The following is a 15701-nucleotide window of genomic DNA, read 5'->3' on the forward strand; positions in this document are numbered from 1 at the left end:
AACAAGGACACATTCAAATGAAAGCCTTCCTTAAAACAGACTGCGAAGAAAATGTAACATGGAACCATAGTAGCATTCGAAAATGATTCACGTCGAAATGTTAATTGAAGGGGCACAAAAACTTTAAGGTGGAGAGGCAGTAGGCGGTATGCCAATGGAATGTTTTTGTAACAGAAAATTGCTTATTATTCTTTTGTCTGTATTCTGTCTATTGGTTGATGTCTCTCACGTAGATACGTTGCTCTAATATTCCTACTATTGACGTATTAATAAAACCTGAGGAAATCTCTTCCGTGGTGTTTTTGTTTTGTGCCTAGTATGTTTCAAAATGAACATTATCCAAATGTTATTCGACCAAGTTATTGTATTAATGTTATTTACATTTCACCTTCTCCTCATCTGTTTTTTTCTTCCCTTGTCCCTAAAACCTCACCATTTTAAAATGTCTCTTATTTTTCGTTTGGATAAATGAGTAATTTAATTTTAGTAATCGATTGGTTTGGGGCTTATTTGTTTTTTGTAATTATTCGTTTATGAAAGGTTATAAGAAAGTTGAATTGAGCCAAACCTGTGTCCGTTAAAACCGCCTCATTAAAATGATCTTGTGAATAATTATCATGAATTTTGTTTATCTGTGAGTTAAAAAAGAACATTTTAGCAATAATATTTGAATGGCAAATATACATATAGAAATCGAACGTAAATGAACTGCTGAAAGCTCAATATTAATGCTTTGAATTGAAAACAAAGCACATTATAAAACTCGGTCAATTTAAGAACATATCAAGGTCAATGTTTATGTTACATTAGCTTTACAATAATAAACAACATGTTTACTTGTACATGAATGTCGGCTGAGACTGTTTTGCGGTCCTGTCTGGTATTCTGTTCCGTGGGCTCATGGGATATATTAATATAGAAGTGTCTGTCGCTGAGTTCATCGGAATCTTGGCGTCACCAGTAAGCCAAACGGCAATTTCTCGCATACTGTTTTGGGAAAACAGACGATACGACGTACTAATCGTTTGCCGACTGCTTTTTGCCTACTATATAGTAAGCAAGTATGCCTTTTCGGATTCAGTATACCCGTGTAGGTGTGGAAAAGGCCTCATTTAAAAAAGCTTAATACAAAGTACTAACGTCCCAATTTCCATCTGCGTTCTAATTGTCCAACAACATCCACCTGTTGCAAGCTGGAAAGGTAAATGAACAAGTCTAGAATAGCATTACGCCAATCATTAGAGGGGTGTAGCTTGATTTCCAGACTTATAAATGTTTATGCTGGCCTTCGAATGCTTCATGGAAACTGAAGTACAGCAATGATGGGGCTGTTTCAAGCTGGATTTGGTTTGGTACTGGTGCTTGCATTTGGCAAGTCGGATGCACAATGGCGAGGAAGATCAGCTCAAACACAGAACCCTAGTACATTTAGGCCTTGGTCACAAATGCAAGTTCCTCAGCAGAGTGAAACCAGAATGCTTCAGTCTCCTCAAACCAACAACCCCATGCTTGTGCCACAGAGATTTCCTTCTCAGTTTTCAATGCAGACTCCTGGTGTTGTTGGTGGAAAGCCTGGTCAAGATCCTCTTGGTGTTCAGTCTAAACAGCTTTTGCAGGGTCCCATGGAAAAACTGACGTGGACTTTTCCAAGCCTACCTGAAGAACCTGTACAGCCAGAGATTCCTTTTGAGCTGCGGAACCCTTTGTCTCCCAATAGTGTAGGGGCTCAGTGTGGTGAGAATTCCGTGTATGTGGAAGTGATGGAGGACTTCTTTGGGACTGGACAACTACTAATGGCTTCAGGTTTTGCACTGGGAGGCTGTGGACCAACAGGGCAGGACAATAATGCTCGAGTGCTCCTCTTTGAATCAGAACTGCATGGATGTGGCAGCATGTTAACTGTGAGAAGACTGATCCTCTTCCCAAAAGTGATTTAGTTTTGAATAATTCTTTAGTAACACTCTTGTTTGTTTAGGTGACCGAAGATGAGCTTGTTTATACATTCTCCCTGGTCTATACTCCCCAAGAGTTTTCAAATGGTGTTCCTATTGTCCGGAGTAGTGGTGCTGTGGTCAGTATTGAGTGTCACTATCCAAGGTACGGTTCTGGGTTCAAGGTGGCTCTATTCTCATGCGTGTAGTAAAAATATATTGCGGTGACCAACCTTTTTCTATAATCTACAGAATGCATAATGTGAGCAGCAATGTCCTGGTGCCCACGTGGTTACCATATGCGGATACTAAGGTTGCAGAAGAGCGTTTGGTCTTCTCCCTCAAGCTTATGACTGGTATGTATTATGTAGGGTTTAATGTAGTTTCAACTCAATTTTGTAGACCTTATCAATTTTTTTCCTTACAAGATGAGTGGCAGTTTGAGAGACCCTCAAACCAGTATTTCCTCGGTGACATTGTGAATATTGAGGCCTCTGTGAAGACGTTCAACCATGTACCTCTACGTGTGTTTGTGGACCGTTGCGTAGCCACTATGTCCCCTGACGTGAACTCCGCTCCCAGATACTCCTTCATTGAGAATAATGGGTAAGGCATGTACCCAGCTTATCCTAGAAGTATTCCATGGTGTTTAACTTCATTCTTCACCAGGTGCCTGGTTGACGCAAAGTTCACCGGCTCGAGCTCTCGCTACCTGCCTCGAACTCAAATTGATAAGCTGCAATTTCAGCTGGAGGCTTTCCGGTTTCAGCAAGCGAACAGTGGGCTGGTATGTATTTGCTTTAGTTGAGTACATTCTAGTGCACTGTTTGGAAACCCGAACCCTGTTGTCTTTGCAGGTCTACATCACATGCATTTTGAAGGCGGTTCCTGTATCCACTCCAACAAATTCTGAGCACAAGGCTTGCTCGTTCTCCTCTAATGGGTATGTTGCCCCCAAATGGCCTTCACTGGGTCTGTAGGATGACGTTTATCATTGAGGATGTGTCTTTGTTTGGCAGCTGGGTGTCTGTGGATGAATCTGATCAGGTGTGTGGCTGCTGTGACTCTACCTGTAGCAGCAGTAGTGCAAGCGATCAGGTTCTTGGAGGTATGTGTTGAAACACGGACTAACTAAAAGTGATTCTGATTATGGTCTTGGAAGTTTCTCACTACTTGTCTGTTCTCCATAGATCTAAGGTGGGAGCAAGCATCTATTGGGCCCCTGAATGTGAAGGAATTTGGCTTTGGTCGACTTTAATTTGAAATGGCCATGAGGACATGTGATGAATAAACCTTTTAAGTGATTTATACATGGTCTATAAGTGGTCGTCCTTCAGGAAGTCTTCCATATCTCATTTAGATGTTTGCCATTTTATTGTTCTAATTTGTCACTCAAAGCCCTTTTACCTTGGAAAGCGTGTACTTGTTACAGCACTCTTACTGATTTTTTGCTAGGTAATGGATGGTAGGTACAAAAGCTTGTACCTTCCCAAAAATAACATCCCTATACCCTGAGGTAAAATGGGTGAACAACGATTTAGAACTTCACACAAACTGCAAATTCTTCTCTAGATTAGGTTGAAGTGTTTTCTGAGGGTCAAGGATGTTTTAGGCTTGGCGCTGCAAAGACTCATGTAGCTTGTAAAGAACTCCATGTTAATGATATGGCTTCTCTAGCAGTTACTGCAATGCATATGTGGCATGTGGTGTTTTAATTAAGCTACAGTCTTTCTTGAGTGACATTGCTGAAGCATGAACATTAATTCTTGCCCCTGTACACAATGTTTGATTTAGTATGCACATGCTATTAGATTTTGGCTTATCAATTTCCTTTTAGCAACGCAACTGACAACCTTCGCGTTAAACCCTTAACTGTATTGGACTGTTTATTCAGAGAATATCTTTAGGGGATAGTGATAGAACTTTTTGCCGCATATTCCAATGTCCGGTGACTTGAACCTCTACCTGCCAACTGGTTTTTAGTAAAAACAGGCAGTTACTGTTACACAACACATTTTGGTGACCCTGGACTACAAAACCAGTCCTATAGTGGCATTAGTCAACAATACATGGCAGGTGACAATTTTTCTTTTATGCCAAAAATCATTGGGATCTTTGGTAAAGATGCGTTCCATGAAGATATGTTCATGTCCTAGAGTAAGTGGATGTAGCAAAGTCACATAAAAAAATGGCCAGAAATGCACCTACAAACTTCGCTCTCTACTACCTGCTCTCTGGGGAATTTTAGCTTTTGACCGTCATTACAGCGGAAAGCTGTTTCTTGCGAAACAAAAAAGAAAATGTTATTGAACAAATTTGTACTACAATTGTCCAGAAAAAAAATAAGATGCATGTTTTAAGGCGTGACTCCTAATTGAAGAATCCCAGAGGGTAAAGAGCATAGGTGTATTTTGCAGGTGGAAGGGTGGTAAATTTTGTCCCCACCAATTATTGAAAGAAATAAAAAATATGGAGTGTCCATTCACCGTGCTAGTAGCCCTCCTTGTAAGCAGATGCTATTTCTGCTAACTCCGCCCATCAGTATCAGATTGGAATAGACAAAATGTAAGAAAAGCACACGAATATTGACTGTTCAAATGGGGTGGAGCGTAAAGCATGTTACCAACATTTCGTCGTGGGTTCAGGACTGCTGTTTGTTGAACTTTTCCTCTATCACATATCAGATTGTAAAGGTATTTATTTTTAACAGAATGATAAAAAATATTTGAAAATGGCTGCTCAAGTCGAGATGGCTGTGTGTTGATTTTTTTACATTCCTATAAAAGCTGTACACTTACTACTTTAGATTATAGCAAAGTGTCATTTCTTCAGTGTTGTCACACAAAAAGATATAATAAAATGTTTACATAAATGTGAGGGGTGTACTCACTCCTGTGATTTTATAAATTTTCAGAATACAGTAGAAGTGGAATTTTTCTTCTGGCACTCAGAACTCTTGCAATGAGAAGTCTTGCAAATCGTTTCAAGTGAGCTGCTACACATGAAACTTAAAGCTGGGATTCATGCTGGAAGAAATTATGCATCCCATATCGCACCAATATTTTTTGGTTTTTAAGGTCCTACTTTGGTTTATGTAGTGTGCAACAACAAGATTACGTACATCCGTACGTCTAATAATATCCAGTTATTATTACCTCACTTCTTTTCTGACTCTCAATTGATTTGATTGGCGATTCATCTGTCTAATACCCTCCTTTCTGTCAGCCTACTCTGATCTGATTGGTCAAATGGTCTACTGCGTGCAGTGTCGGAAATGGCATGTAAGCGGGCATTACACAGAACAACGCAAATCTGACACGCTGACCCGGAACTGAAAAAAGACTTTCAGTGATATGCTTTTTACTTATTTTTGTTGGTTTTTCACAAGGCAAAACAAATATACATTTATTGAGATTACCATCCATCCATCCATCAATTCTCTTCCGCTTCATCCGGGGCTGGGTCGCGGGGGCAGCAGTCTAAGCAGGGATGCCCAGACTTCCCTCTCCCTAGACACTTCCTCAAGCTCTTACGGGACAAACTTTGTGTTGAGAAAATGAAATCCTGAAGAGTAAAACAACATGGATTTTGTCACAGGGTGATGTACATTTGTCTGTGTTTGGAGATTTTCATTAATTGGCTAAAACATTTTAAACCATTTTGAACCAAAGTTTGGTTCTTGAAATGATAAGGCAGGTTTTTATTCATTATTTTTCTTAATGTTCAATTAAAAAAACAAAACCAACATTGTGTTAGTCTTTCTCTAAATCTATTCTGAATTCCGTGTCTCTGCTCCATTTTTGTTATTTTCCACAATGCCATAAAAACAAAAATCTGTGATTTGTTAATTCACTTGAACATTTATTTAACTGACAAAAATATTTTCAAAAGTTTTACTGACCAGTGTAATTATATATTTTAAATATAAAGACATTTAGAATTTTCAGGTCATTAAATCCTATTTTTTTTTAACCTATATTTTACAAATATACAGGACATTGAAGGAGATGACATCCAGAGAGACCTGCAGATATCCACCATGGGCATATATGTCATCAACAAGGAGGGTGGAGAAATTGGAGCACATGGTGACATTGGTATTTATGTTGAAGGAGAAATCATTCTGGACAACATTGGATCTGTAGCCCAAGCATGTGCAATGATGCTGGGAGTCATCTATGTACTGACTTACCCCAAAGAGCTGAAATACTACAATGAATTCATTCAAAAAGTGCTGTTGAAAATGGATGGAGAAAGGCTTACCCCTAAAGTCCGTGGACTAAAGAACAAAATCATTGCTGGACTGTAGGATTTCTTCAGCGGCTCTTTGAACGCCACTAAGCTGCGTTTTTAAATCTGGTTTGGAAGGCGATAAAAAACATTTAGTATGATGTAAAATGCAGCCCTAGAAGATGTTTCAAACTGAAAAGAAAGTGAGTAGTGGACTTTAATACACAGCCACTGGTGTGACCATTTAAAGCTGTCATTGGATTTTGTGGAATATTCACCTGAAATAAAAATCGCAATCCTGCATCTATCCACCTTATCCATCCACTACCGCCATATATGAGAAGTTTAGCGCTTTGAGATAAACAGTTGGTGACATCTGCACCATTAAAGCATTGACTAAGAAGAGTAAACAATGAGATGACGTCATTGAAAGAGCTCCCGTCAAAGTTCAAACGATGGAGAACCATGTGGAAAACATGGAATTATGACATTTCTTTATAGTTTCATGTAGTAATGTTACAGCCTTCTCATTGTTCGACACAGATGTGTTTTCATTTTCACCTATTTTTATCATTCTCAGAGGAGCTTAAGCTTCACTGGACATTTAAGTCACATATTTCATTTTATTCTGTAAGTCTGTCTTCAAATTTATAAACCAACTAACATTAGTTATATTAAGATGTTTTCTCTATTACAGTATTTTTTGAATGTATCTGTTTGCAGTTTTTTGTGATTTCAGCATCAGGTCCTCATTGTTCGCTGTTGCAGCTGTGGAGGGTTCTGGTACTATAGTATTTTTTGTTCTGTATAGTACTAGTCTATTTTGTTATTTGTATATGTTGTGCTCTTGAAAATGGGTGGTTAAAGGCTTTCCTCCAAAGTTCTCCTGTATATACATATATGTATACAGCCACTCTTGTTAGGGAGAGTAAAAATCTCTTAGATCAGAAAAATAAAGTTGGAGTTGAAAATATTGGGTTTGATTTATGTGTCTGAATATCAATGAAAGTAAGAGATAAAAAAACCATTGGATTAAATTTGATTTAAGTATGTAAAAATTAAACCATTAAATTGATATGGTTGCACAATTTTTAGTGTACGGAACAAAAAACAAATAAATTCTACTCAAAATAGTTTAGCTGAAATTATGAATATAATTAAACTGAAATTACTGAACGAGATAAGTAAAACCAATTTATAAAATATAAGTACAATCCACTTATGAAATATAAGTACACTCAACTTAAAAAATATATCTGGGTTTTAGATAAATCTATTTCGCGCAACCCCTTGACATAAAAAATGATGTAAAGTCAACATAACATTTTTTTCAGTGCACCATCTATTTTTATACAACTTTTTCTGCAAATGATATTTCATTCTGCTGTATATAGCTTATACCTTGTACCATACAATAGTCTATTCTTATTTTTTACTTGTAAATATTTATTTGGGATACAAATATGACACATTTGCAGTTTTGATTGGATAGATATAGATTCATATACACTTCATCAAACGGTCTTTGTGTTCTACGTTTTTTTAAGATTCGCCCTACGAGGAGTGAGTAATCCGCCGCTTCATATAATTCAGATCGTGCTGCGAACTGAACAAATCACTGATTCTTGAACCCATCAAACGGTTTTGCCCATTGTTCAATTAACACTTTCAAAAGAATCGACTCAAAAGAATTAGTCACTCGGGACTACCCGGAAAAAGAAACGAAAACCTTGAAATAAACAACGCATTTTATAAAGCATGAAGGAACGAGGGAACGTCACGCAGTTTAACGAAGTAAAAGTGCAGAATTTCTAAAAGAAATATACTCAAGAATAAAAGTACCCACTTTTAATTTGACTCCAAAGCGGGCGTAACAGCCAATCTCATATTAATGTTGAGTACCTATATAGTAGTATTGCATACTTCGTATCTTCAAAGAGTATTAAATTTGATCACATTTATAAAAGATAGAGCTTTGAGATTGTTCCGAAAACATAGAGCGCGTGCGAGAGAGAGGGGTAGGCTGAACTAAAGCACATGCGCTTCCAATTGTAAACAAAACATACATCAGTTTCACTCTCCACAATCGGCATGTCCGGATTCTTTTAGCACTGGGATGAGTCCATATATCGGTTTCAAAATTCCTCCAAATCTAGCGTTATATCCACAGTTTATTACATTCATCACCAAAATGCAGTGAACAAACACCTGAATTTCGCGAACGCATGCTCTCGCACTCTCCTGTTGCAAGTGAAAGTGATGTCTGCGCATGATCCTCCTGTGGCCGTGTCGCATGCTCTTCCAGGAGAGTTATCCAATAAGGGACCAAGTTATGAAACGGTTATTTCTTCACCTTAATGTTGGGCTCTACGTTTACCAACAAACGCAGCTCCAAAAATGCATTGAACAATTTCAATTACTCCATGTTTAGAAATTCCCCTAAAAACTCCACTTATCAAGTCTTCATTTTCAGTTCCAAGATAGCTTTCAAATGCCAAACATTTTTTTATTATCAGAGTTACACTGTAAAATCTAATTGTTGCCCTTACTCACAAATGATTTGTTAACTTAACTCAGTTGTCAAAAAGTATACATTTTACTAGTTTTTATCAAGTTACGAGTACTTGCAGGGGAAATATAACACCTTACTTGTCCCCTTAAGTATATGTTACTTAAATAAAGCAAGTACGGCCGAGCGAAGCAATTACTTTTCTACACCAGCGAGAGGCAGTGAAGAGCAGAAATTGTCTGTGAGCAGAAATTAGAAGAAAATCAAGCGCCAACCGAGAATGGAGCATGCGCAGTGAATACATCTGGGAACTTAGGCGGTGCATGTGCTAATGATTTGCAGAAGCTGAGGACGACGTGAGACCGTTTAATTATTTCAGAAGGAAAAAAAGGTAAGTTGTCAATCAAGTTATAATTGTCCGTGGTATATTTTTGAAATGTCTGTGAAATGTATGTGAACTAGTATTTTAATTTTAGATAAATGTGACTGACTTACTGACTAGACTTGTTCTAAACAAGTCTAAACATGTTCTGGGATCCATATTTGTCCATTACATTGTTGACTAAAAGGTTTTGTAATTTTTAAAATGTGAAATTATGTACTCATTTTCTGTTTCACCACGTGCTGAGACTGAAAATGCATTTTTTTGGTTGCATGTCGATCATTAACAACATGAACGTTACTACATTTTTGTTATTTATGCTCATGATTACAGTGAAATATGTTAAAAATATTATTGGTATATTTGTTGTCCTTTTTAAAACGGAAACGATTTATCCAAAGGTAACGTACTTTTACGTTTTTACGGACCCTAAAAACTTTGACACACACGTTGGTATTTTTTATCAAATAATGGGTTATATGTTCGTTTATTAATTGGTATATGTATCAACAAATCCTTTAATATCCCGCCAAGATACTTGAAATATGCGATTTCATTGTCATCGTCATATAGTCTTTACTTGATTACACATTTTTGCTTTAGGTCAATGTATATATTTGTAGCATATGCATATATAAAAGTAAGTGTAAGTGTTTTATTGTAAAATAAGTAAAGCATGCAAGTGTCAGTAATATATTTGCTACAATACTATAGGAAGTAACTTTTTACTAAAGTATTATTTGTCTTTTTTTAGGAGTCTTGTGGCACCTGCCAGAGAGCCCCTCACTGCTGCTGTATTGACACAATCTTAAGTACACTGGAGGTGAGGTTATTTTAGCAGTTTTACTCAGGAGAAGAGAAATCTTTTTACAGTGGTCACACTTATGCACTTTTCTGCATTTACTAGAGAGACTTACCCTTTCTTACAATCTTTAAATATCTTTTTGATGATGTTCACACAAACAGCAGCATTACATCACTTCCTCAGTTAGTCTCTTTTTGACTGTGTAATATTGACTTGTACTGTTCATTTTTTGCTTCTAGAAACCAGATGTGACAGCAAGGCGTACCCTTGTGCTGAGAGGCTTACCTGTTCTGCTAGGTGATGATCCCAGTAACTTCTACAACAGTTGCCTAGTAAGTTTTCTTAATGATATATATTAAAGAACTAAGAATTTGGAGTTGTAAGAGAATTTGCTAACAAATTACATTCAACATCTCTCTGCATCAATTATTTCCCCATAAATCACGTTAGCTCCACGTTGGTAGTCCAAATAGCAGTTTGTTGTCAACTTCTTAGTTCATGGGGTCATAATATTTTTAGTTGATCATGCTTATCAGCATTTCCTTTATGTAATATTGTTTTAATGTTTTATGCAGGCATCGGATGTTGATGTGAAATGGTATCTGTTGGGTTGCTGACTGTCGTTGATGACCTACCTCTTTCTCCAAATCTTCTCTGCCTTGAGCCGATGTCTACTGCCATCATTGTTGAGGGAAGTATTGTAATGGACTGTCTTCCAAACCTACCTCAAGCAATGTGCGTTTTGTTTGGGCTGTCATATGCCTTAAATTTGGATTATCCAAATACCATGAAGAACACTTTCAATTGTATTCAAAGAGTCATGCTTGGCTTGGGACATAACAAACTGCCACCAAAACTGCAATCTCTTAGAAATCTCTTGTTGAGTTGGATGTAAAAAAAGTATGTGTAAGAGTGAGAATGTATGGCATAAGTTCTTACCTGTTTATGGCAGTGGATTCATTTGTTTTTGGTTCATTTAAAAGGATAGTTCACCCAAAATAAAGATTTATTCTTTTTTATTAACAATCCTCAAGTTGTTAAAATCCTGCTTATTTTACTTTGTTCTGATGAAAACATAGGAAGATATTTGGAAGAATGTTGGCTATTTTCAGTTCTGGCACATAATTCACTACCAGAAAAAATACTAAAATTCGAAGTGAATGATATACTAGAACTGAAAATAGCCAACATTCTTCCAAATATCTTTCTTCATGTGCAACAGAACAAAGTTATTTATACAAATTTGGAACAACTTTGGGGTAAGTAAATGGACAGAATTTCAATTTTGGGTGAACTATCCTTTAAAATCAACAAGCTGATCATTATAAAAGTGGTGAATTGTTGGCCGTCTGCTGCCAGTTTATTTACAAGTGTGCCAGAGTTATCTGCTCTTTCATATTTAAACTTTCATGCAATTGTCAACATGTTAGTTGTTTGGTCAGCAAGTCTGATCATAGTGTTTTATCGATCAGCAAGTCTGGTCGTTGTGTGTTATTGTTCAGGAAGTATTATGTTTATTTAACAACAGCTGTACAATTGAAGGTCAGGGCTGATTATTGTAGTTATACTTCCATTTACATTAAACGGCAAACAATTTGTCTGTCAATGTTTTACAAAATAAAAATGTTTAAAATTGAATTTTAACCCTTGTCACTAATTTATGTGTAATTATACATGTGATTATTTGAATGTTCGATTCATAATGGATGTTGGAATCACTCAAGTAACTGAATTAACAGTTACTTGATTATTTTAAGGCAATCGGTTTGCATGGTTTTATTAAGTAAATCGGACTGTGGTAAAAGTAAATGCAACTGAAAAAATCCAAGTTGTCGGAAATTTCACCTTGAGTTTGCTCAACTTAAACAAAGTAAATCCAACGGAAATTCTTAAGTTGGTAATAATAGTTAATTCTGAGTAGTCCACACTAGGTCAAAAGTACATCTGAAGTAAAAATTGTAAGTTAGTTGAACTCAAAAATTACCATTTCACTTTACTTAGTTTTTTCAAGGCAATCGGTTTGCATGCTTTTTTTAAGTAAGGTTAACTAATTAGATTTTACAGTGTCACAGGGAATCAAGACAGTTAATGAATTTTGCGCCACATCTTTGGTCTGTACAGCTAAAAATCATCAGATATCAAGCGGTTTAAGAGCACATCTCTGAACGGTTAACCTTCTGTCGTTTCCTTTAAAACCAGCTCTTTTTATCTCAAGACACTTCAATTGTCCTCGGGGATAAAAAACTCCTGAAAATGCCACGGTGCAAACAAATGCTGACAACAGGTGTAGTGTAATAACTTTATTAAAATCAGCAATGAAATTTACATCGTGAAGAAAACACCTCCACTGGAAACCACAGTTTCTTCACTCCTATTTTCAGCAACAGCTCTCCCTGCAACACAAGAGCCATGTGAAACTGATGTCTTTTGACATCGTATACAAACCAAAGTTACACCTACTTTTCCTGGCACAGCTCTGCTCACAGGAACCAGAAGCAGGGTGGCACACCGCAGTACTACAGTGAATATAGATCTGTCCAACAAAGATCAGCTTTAGCAACAAATATAAAGAGGCAATTTAGAGGATACGAAAAAGGCTGTAGGAAATCATACAGTCTCCTGCAAAGGGGCCAGTGATGATGGATCGACAAACGTGAACATCTTCACAACAAAGCGCTTGTAGTGGGTTGGGAACTGGAGACCAGACGAACCAACTTCAGGAACCAGTGCCGTCAGGTAACGGACATCCTGGTAAGGACAGCTAAACCAGAAGTCACAGTCAGGACTCGTTCACAGCACACTATCTGGACAAATTATTGGGATCCTACTCACCCATCAACTAGAAGATCCCACTGGGGTAGACTGAGAGGACTAGGAGCTGATGTCGCCCAACAGTGTCCCAACATCAGGACAAGATTTGGGTCAGTCCTCTCCAAAATGCGCACCTCAACATACACAGGCTCTCGCAGGACCTTTGTGACTGGATACTCATCCTCACCGTAGTAGGACGTGTACACCTCATCTCCTGAGAATAAACGCTTCTTGTTACTGCCCAGCTAGAGTTTGAGACCAGTGCTACAAATGTACCACTCCTCTTGTGAGAAGCATTTTTTTGAAGACTAGCACATCGTTACCTTCTGCACAGCCTTTAGTGACACATTGGCCATTTGCCAGTCTAAGCTCAACCCTGAGGGGTCCAGGAGCAGCTACAGGTGGAGGTGGTGGAACGGTGTTGACATCAACAACCAGAGCTTCCACAGCAGTGGCAGAATATCTACACTGGAAGAGCAGTCTAGACAACAAACAAAGAGCTTCTAGCATACGTTCAAGAATTCACAGTACTGAGAGAAAACCCAGATGACCTCCTCAAATTGACTGTCCCTTGTGATGGAGCCAAGAGGTCCAATCCCCACTTCATAGGATGAAGTCATTCTGTTCTCATACACCACATAGCCATTTTCCTCCTGAAAGCAAAAACACGATTGACATCAAATCTATTCCAGACATCCAAATCGTCGACAGCAAACTCACCGTCATGCTGGTGCCACAGTCAGTGACTGGAAACTGGTATATGGCAAATGAAGGCGTGGAACCAACAGGACCACAAGATGCTTCACTTCCACCCAGCAAACGGACCGTGTCCAGACTCAGACGAGGCAGAGTAACATCTCTAGCCACCACCAGCACAAACTGACCATCTCTTATACAATGGACAGTCACTGTAACGAGAGACAGAGGAAGTTATCAGGTAATCAGCTTGGAAAGAAACTGGTTTCACACCCCTACCTGACATTCCATAATAACACTGCAATCCATTAAAGCAGCAGTTTATAGCTTCACACTCTGCACCACTAATACCAGGTTGTCCACACTGGATCTGCTCATAATCAGCTACAGCACACTTGTCAAGAGGTTCTGACTGCACCACTGGCTTCTGAAGTGGAAACTTCTGAGAAAACTGTTGTTCAGTTTGCTGGAAGACTGGAGATTGAGGCTCCTGGGGAAAATTACCGAACTGTGGCACGGCATGACCAAACGCACAAAACCATGCGCAAAAAGCCACAAGACAACCAATCCCTGTACTTCCCGCCATCTTGCCACAAGTAGACACTCTAAGAGTCCTGTGTTTAGTCTTATATACTCTTTAAACCCTCAGTCAGAATTTGCAGCGCCCCCTTGATCAATTTACAATGATTGTTCTCCAGACCTGCTGGAAGCTACATACAGGGTAAATTCTGTTCACTCTCAAGATTTTATATGATCGTGTTTGGACCAATCTCTACCAAGCTAGTGAAAATAAAGCGTACTTTCAGAAATGAAAAGTTCTCAACATTTGTTTGCTTTTAAGTTTTCACAAAGTTCAAGTTTCTCAAAGTGCGGGGAGGGCCCCACTGGTGGTGAATAGACACATGACAGGTGGGACGGAACAAACGGGAGGAAATTGGGTCATTTTGATTAATTCCTTTATTTATTGACCATACATTCGAAACAAAACAAGGACACATTCAAATGAAAGCCTTCCTTAAAACAGACTGCGAAGAAAATGTAACATGGAACCATAGTAGCATTCGAAAATGATTTCACGTCGAAATGTTAATTGAAGGGGCACAAAAACTTTAAGGTGGAGAGGCAGTAGGCGGTAGCAGGTATAAAAGTTAGCAATTATTACGTTTTTGAAGAATGATTATGCCAATGGAATGTTTTTGTAACAGAAAATTGCTTATTATTCTTTTGTCTGTATTCTGTCTATCGGTTGATGTCTCTCACGTAGATACGTTGCTCTAATATTCCTACTATTGACGTATTTATAAAACCTGAGGAAATCTCTTCCGTGGTGTTTTTATTTTGTGCCTAGTATGTTTCAAAATGAACATTATCCAAATGTTATTCGACCACGCTTTACATTTCACCTTCTCCTCATCTTTTTTTTTCTTCCCTTGTCCCTAAAACCGCACCATTTTAAAATGTCTCTTTATTTTTCGTTTGGATAAATGAGTAATTTAATTTTAGTAATCGATTGGTTTGGGGCTTATTTGTTTTTTGTAATTATTCGTTTATGAAAGGTGATAAGAAAGTTGAATTGAGTCAAACCTGTGTCCGTTAACACCACCTGATTAAAATGATCTTGTGAATAATTATCATGTATCTTGTTTATCTGTGAGTTAAAAAAAACATTTTAGCAATAATATTTTAATGGCAAACATACATATAGAACACGAACGTAAATTAACTGCTGAAAGCTCAATATTAATGCTTTGAATTGAAAACAAAGCACATTATAAAACACGGTCAATTTAAGAACATATCAAGGTCAATGGTTATGTTACATTAGCTTTACAATAATTAACAACATGTTTAATTGTACATGAATGTCGGCTGAGACTGTTTTGCGGTCCTGTCTGGTATTCTGTTCCGTGGGCTCATGGGATATATTAATATAGAAGTGTCTGTCGCTGAGTTCATCGGAATCTGGGCGTCACCAGTAAGCCAAACGCGAATTTCTCGCATACTGTTTTGGGAATACAGACGATACGAAATACTAATCGTTTGCCGACTGCTTTTTGCCTACTATATAGTAAGCAAGGATGCCTTTTCGGATTCAGTATACCCGTGTAGGCGTGGACAAGGCCTCATTTAAAAAAGCTTAATACAAAGTACTAACGTCCCAATTTCCTTCTGCGTTCTAATTGTCCAACAACATCCACCTGTTGCAAGCTGGAAAGGTAAATGAACAAGTCTAGAATAGCATTACGCCAATCATTAGAGGGGTGGAGCCTGATTCCCAGATGTATAAATGTTTATGCTGGCCTTCGAATGCTTCATGGAAACTCAAGTACAGCAATG

General features: G+C 37.9%; 2 protein-coding genes across 2 annotated transcripts; one reads left to right on the top strand and one right to left on the bottom strand.

The window, feature by feature from the left end:
- Nucleotides 1-1322: 1322 nt before the first annotated feature.
- Nucleotides 1323-3205, top strand: LOC130408022 (zona pellucida sperm-binding protein 3-like). The gene is made up of 8 exons (XM_056731415.1): nucleotides 1323-1901; nucleotides 1976-2097; nucleotides 2184-2287; nucleotides 2360-2537; nucleotides 2601-2718; nucleotides 2789-2874; nucleotides 2951-3039; nucleotides 3122-3205. The coding sequence occupies exons 1-8, from the start codon at nucleotides 1323-1325 to the stop codon at nucleotides 3187-3189; spliced, it is 1344 nt and encodes a 447-aa protein (XP_056587393.1). The 3' UTR covers nucleotides 3190-3205.
- An 8974-nt stretch (nucleotides 3206-12179) lies between these two features.
- Nucleotides 12180-13950, bottom strand: LOC130408312 (zona pellucida sperm-binding protein 4-like). Its single transcript, XM_056731798.1, has 8 exons — nucleotides 13644-13950; nucleotides 13389-13576; nucleotides 13200-13321; nucleotides 12992-13149; nucleotides 12690-12879; nucleotides 12471-12618; nucleotides 12318-12390; nucleotides 12180-12250 (listed from the first exon to the last, which is right to left on the bottom strand). The coding sequence occupies exons 1-8, from the start codon at nucleotides 13948-13950 to the stop codon at nucleotides 12180-12182; spliced, it is 1257 nt and encodes a 418-aa protein (XP_056587776.1).
- Nucleotides 13951-15701: the final 1751 nt, after the last annotated feature.

The sequence above is a fragment of the Triplophysa dalaica genome, chromosome 19 (genome assembly GCF_015846415.1).
Source record: "Triplophysa dalaica isolate WHDGS20190420 chromosome 19, ASM1584641v1, whole genome shotgun sequence".
NCBI classification, from domain to species: Eukaryota; Metazoa; Chordata; class Actinopteri; order Cypriniformes; family Nemacheilidae; genus Triplophysa; species Triplophysa dalaica.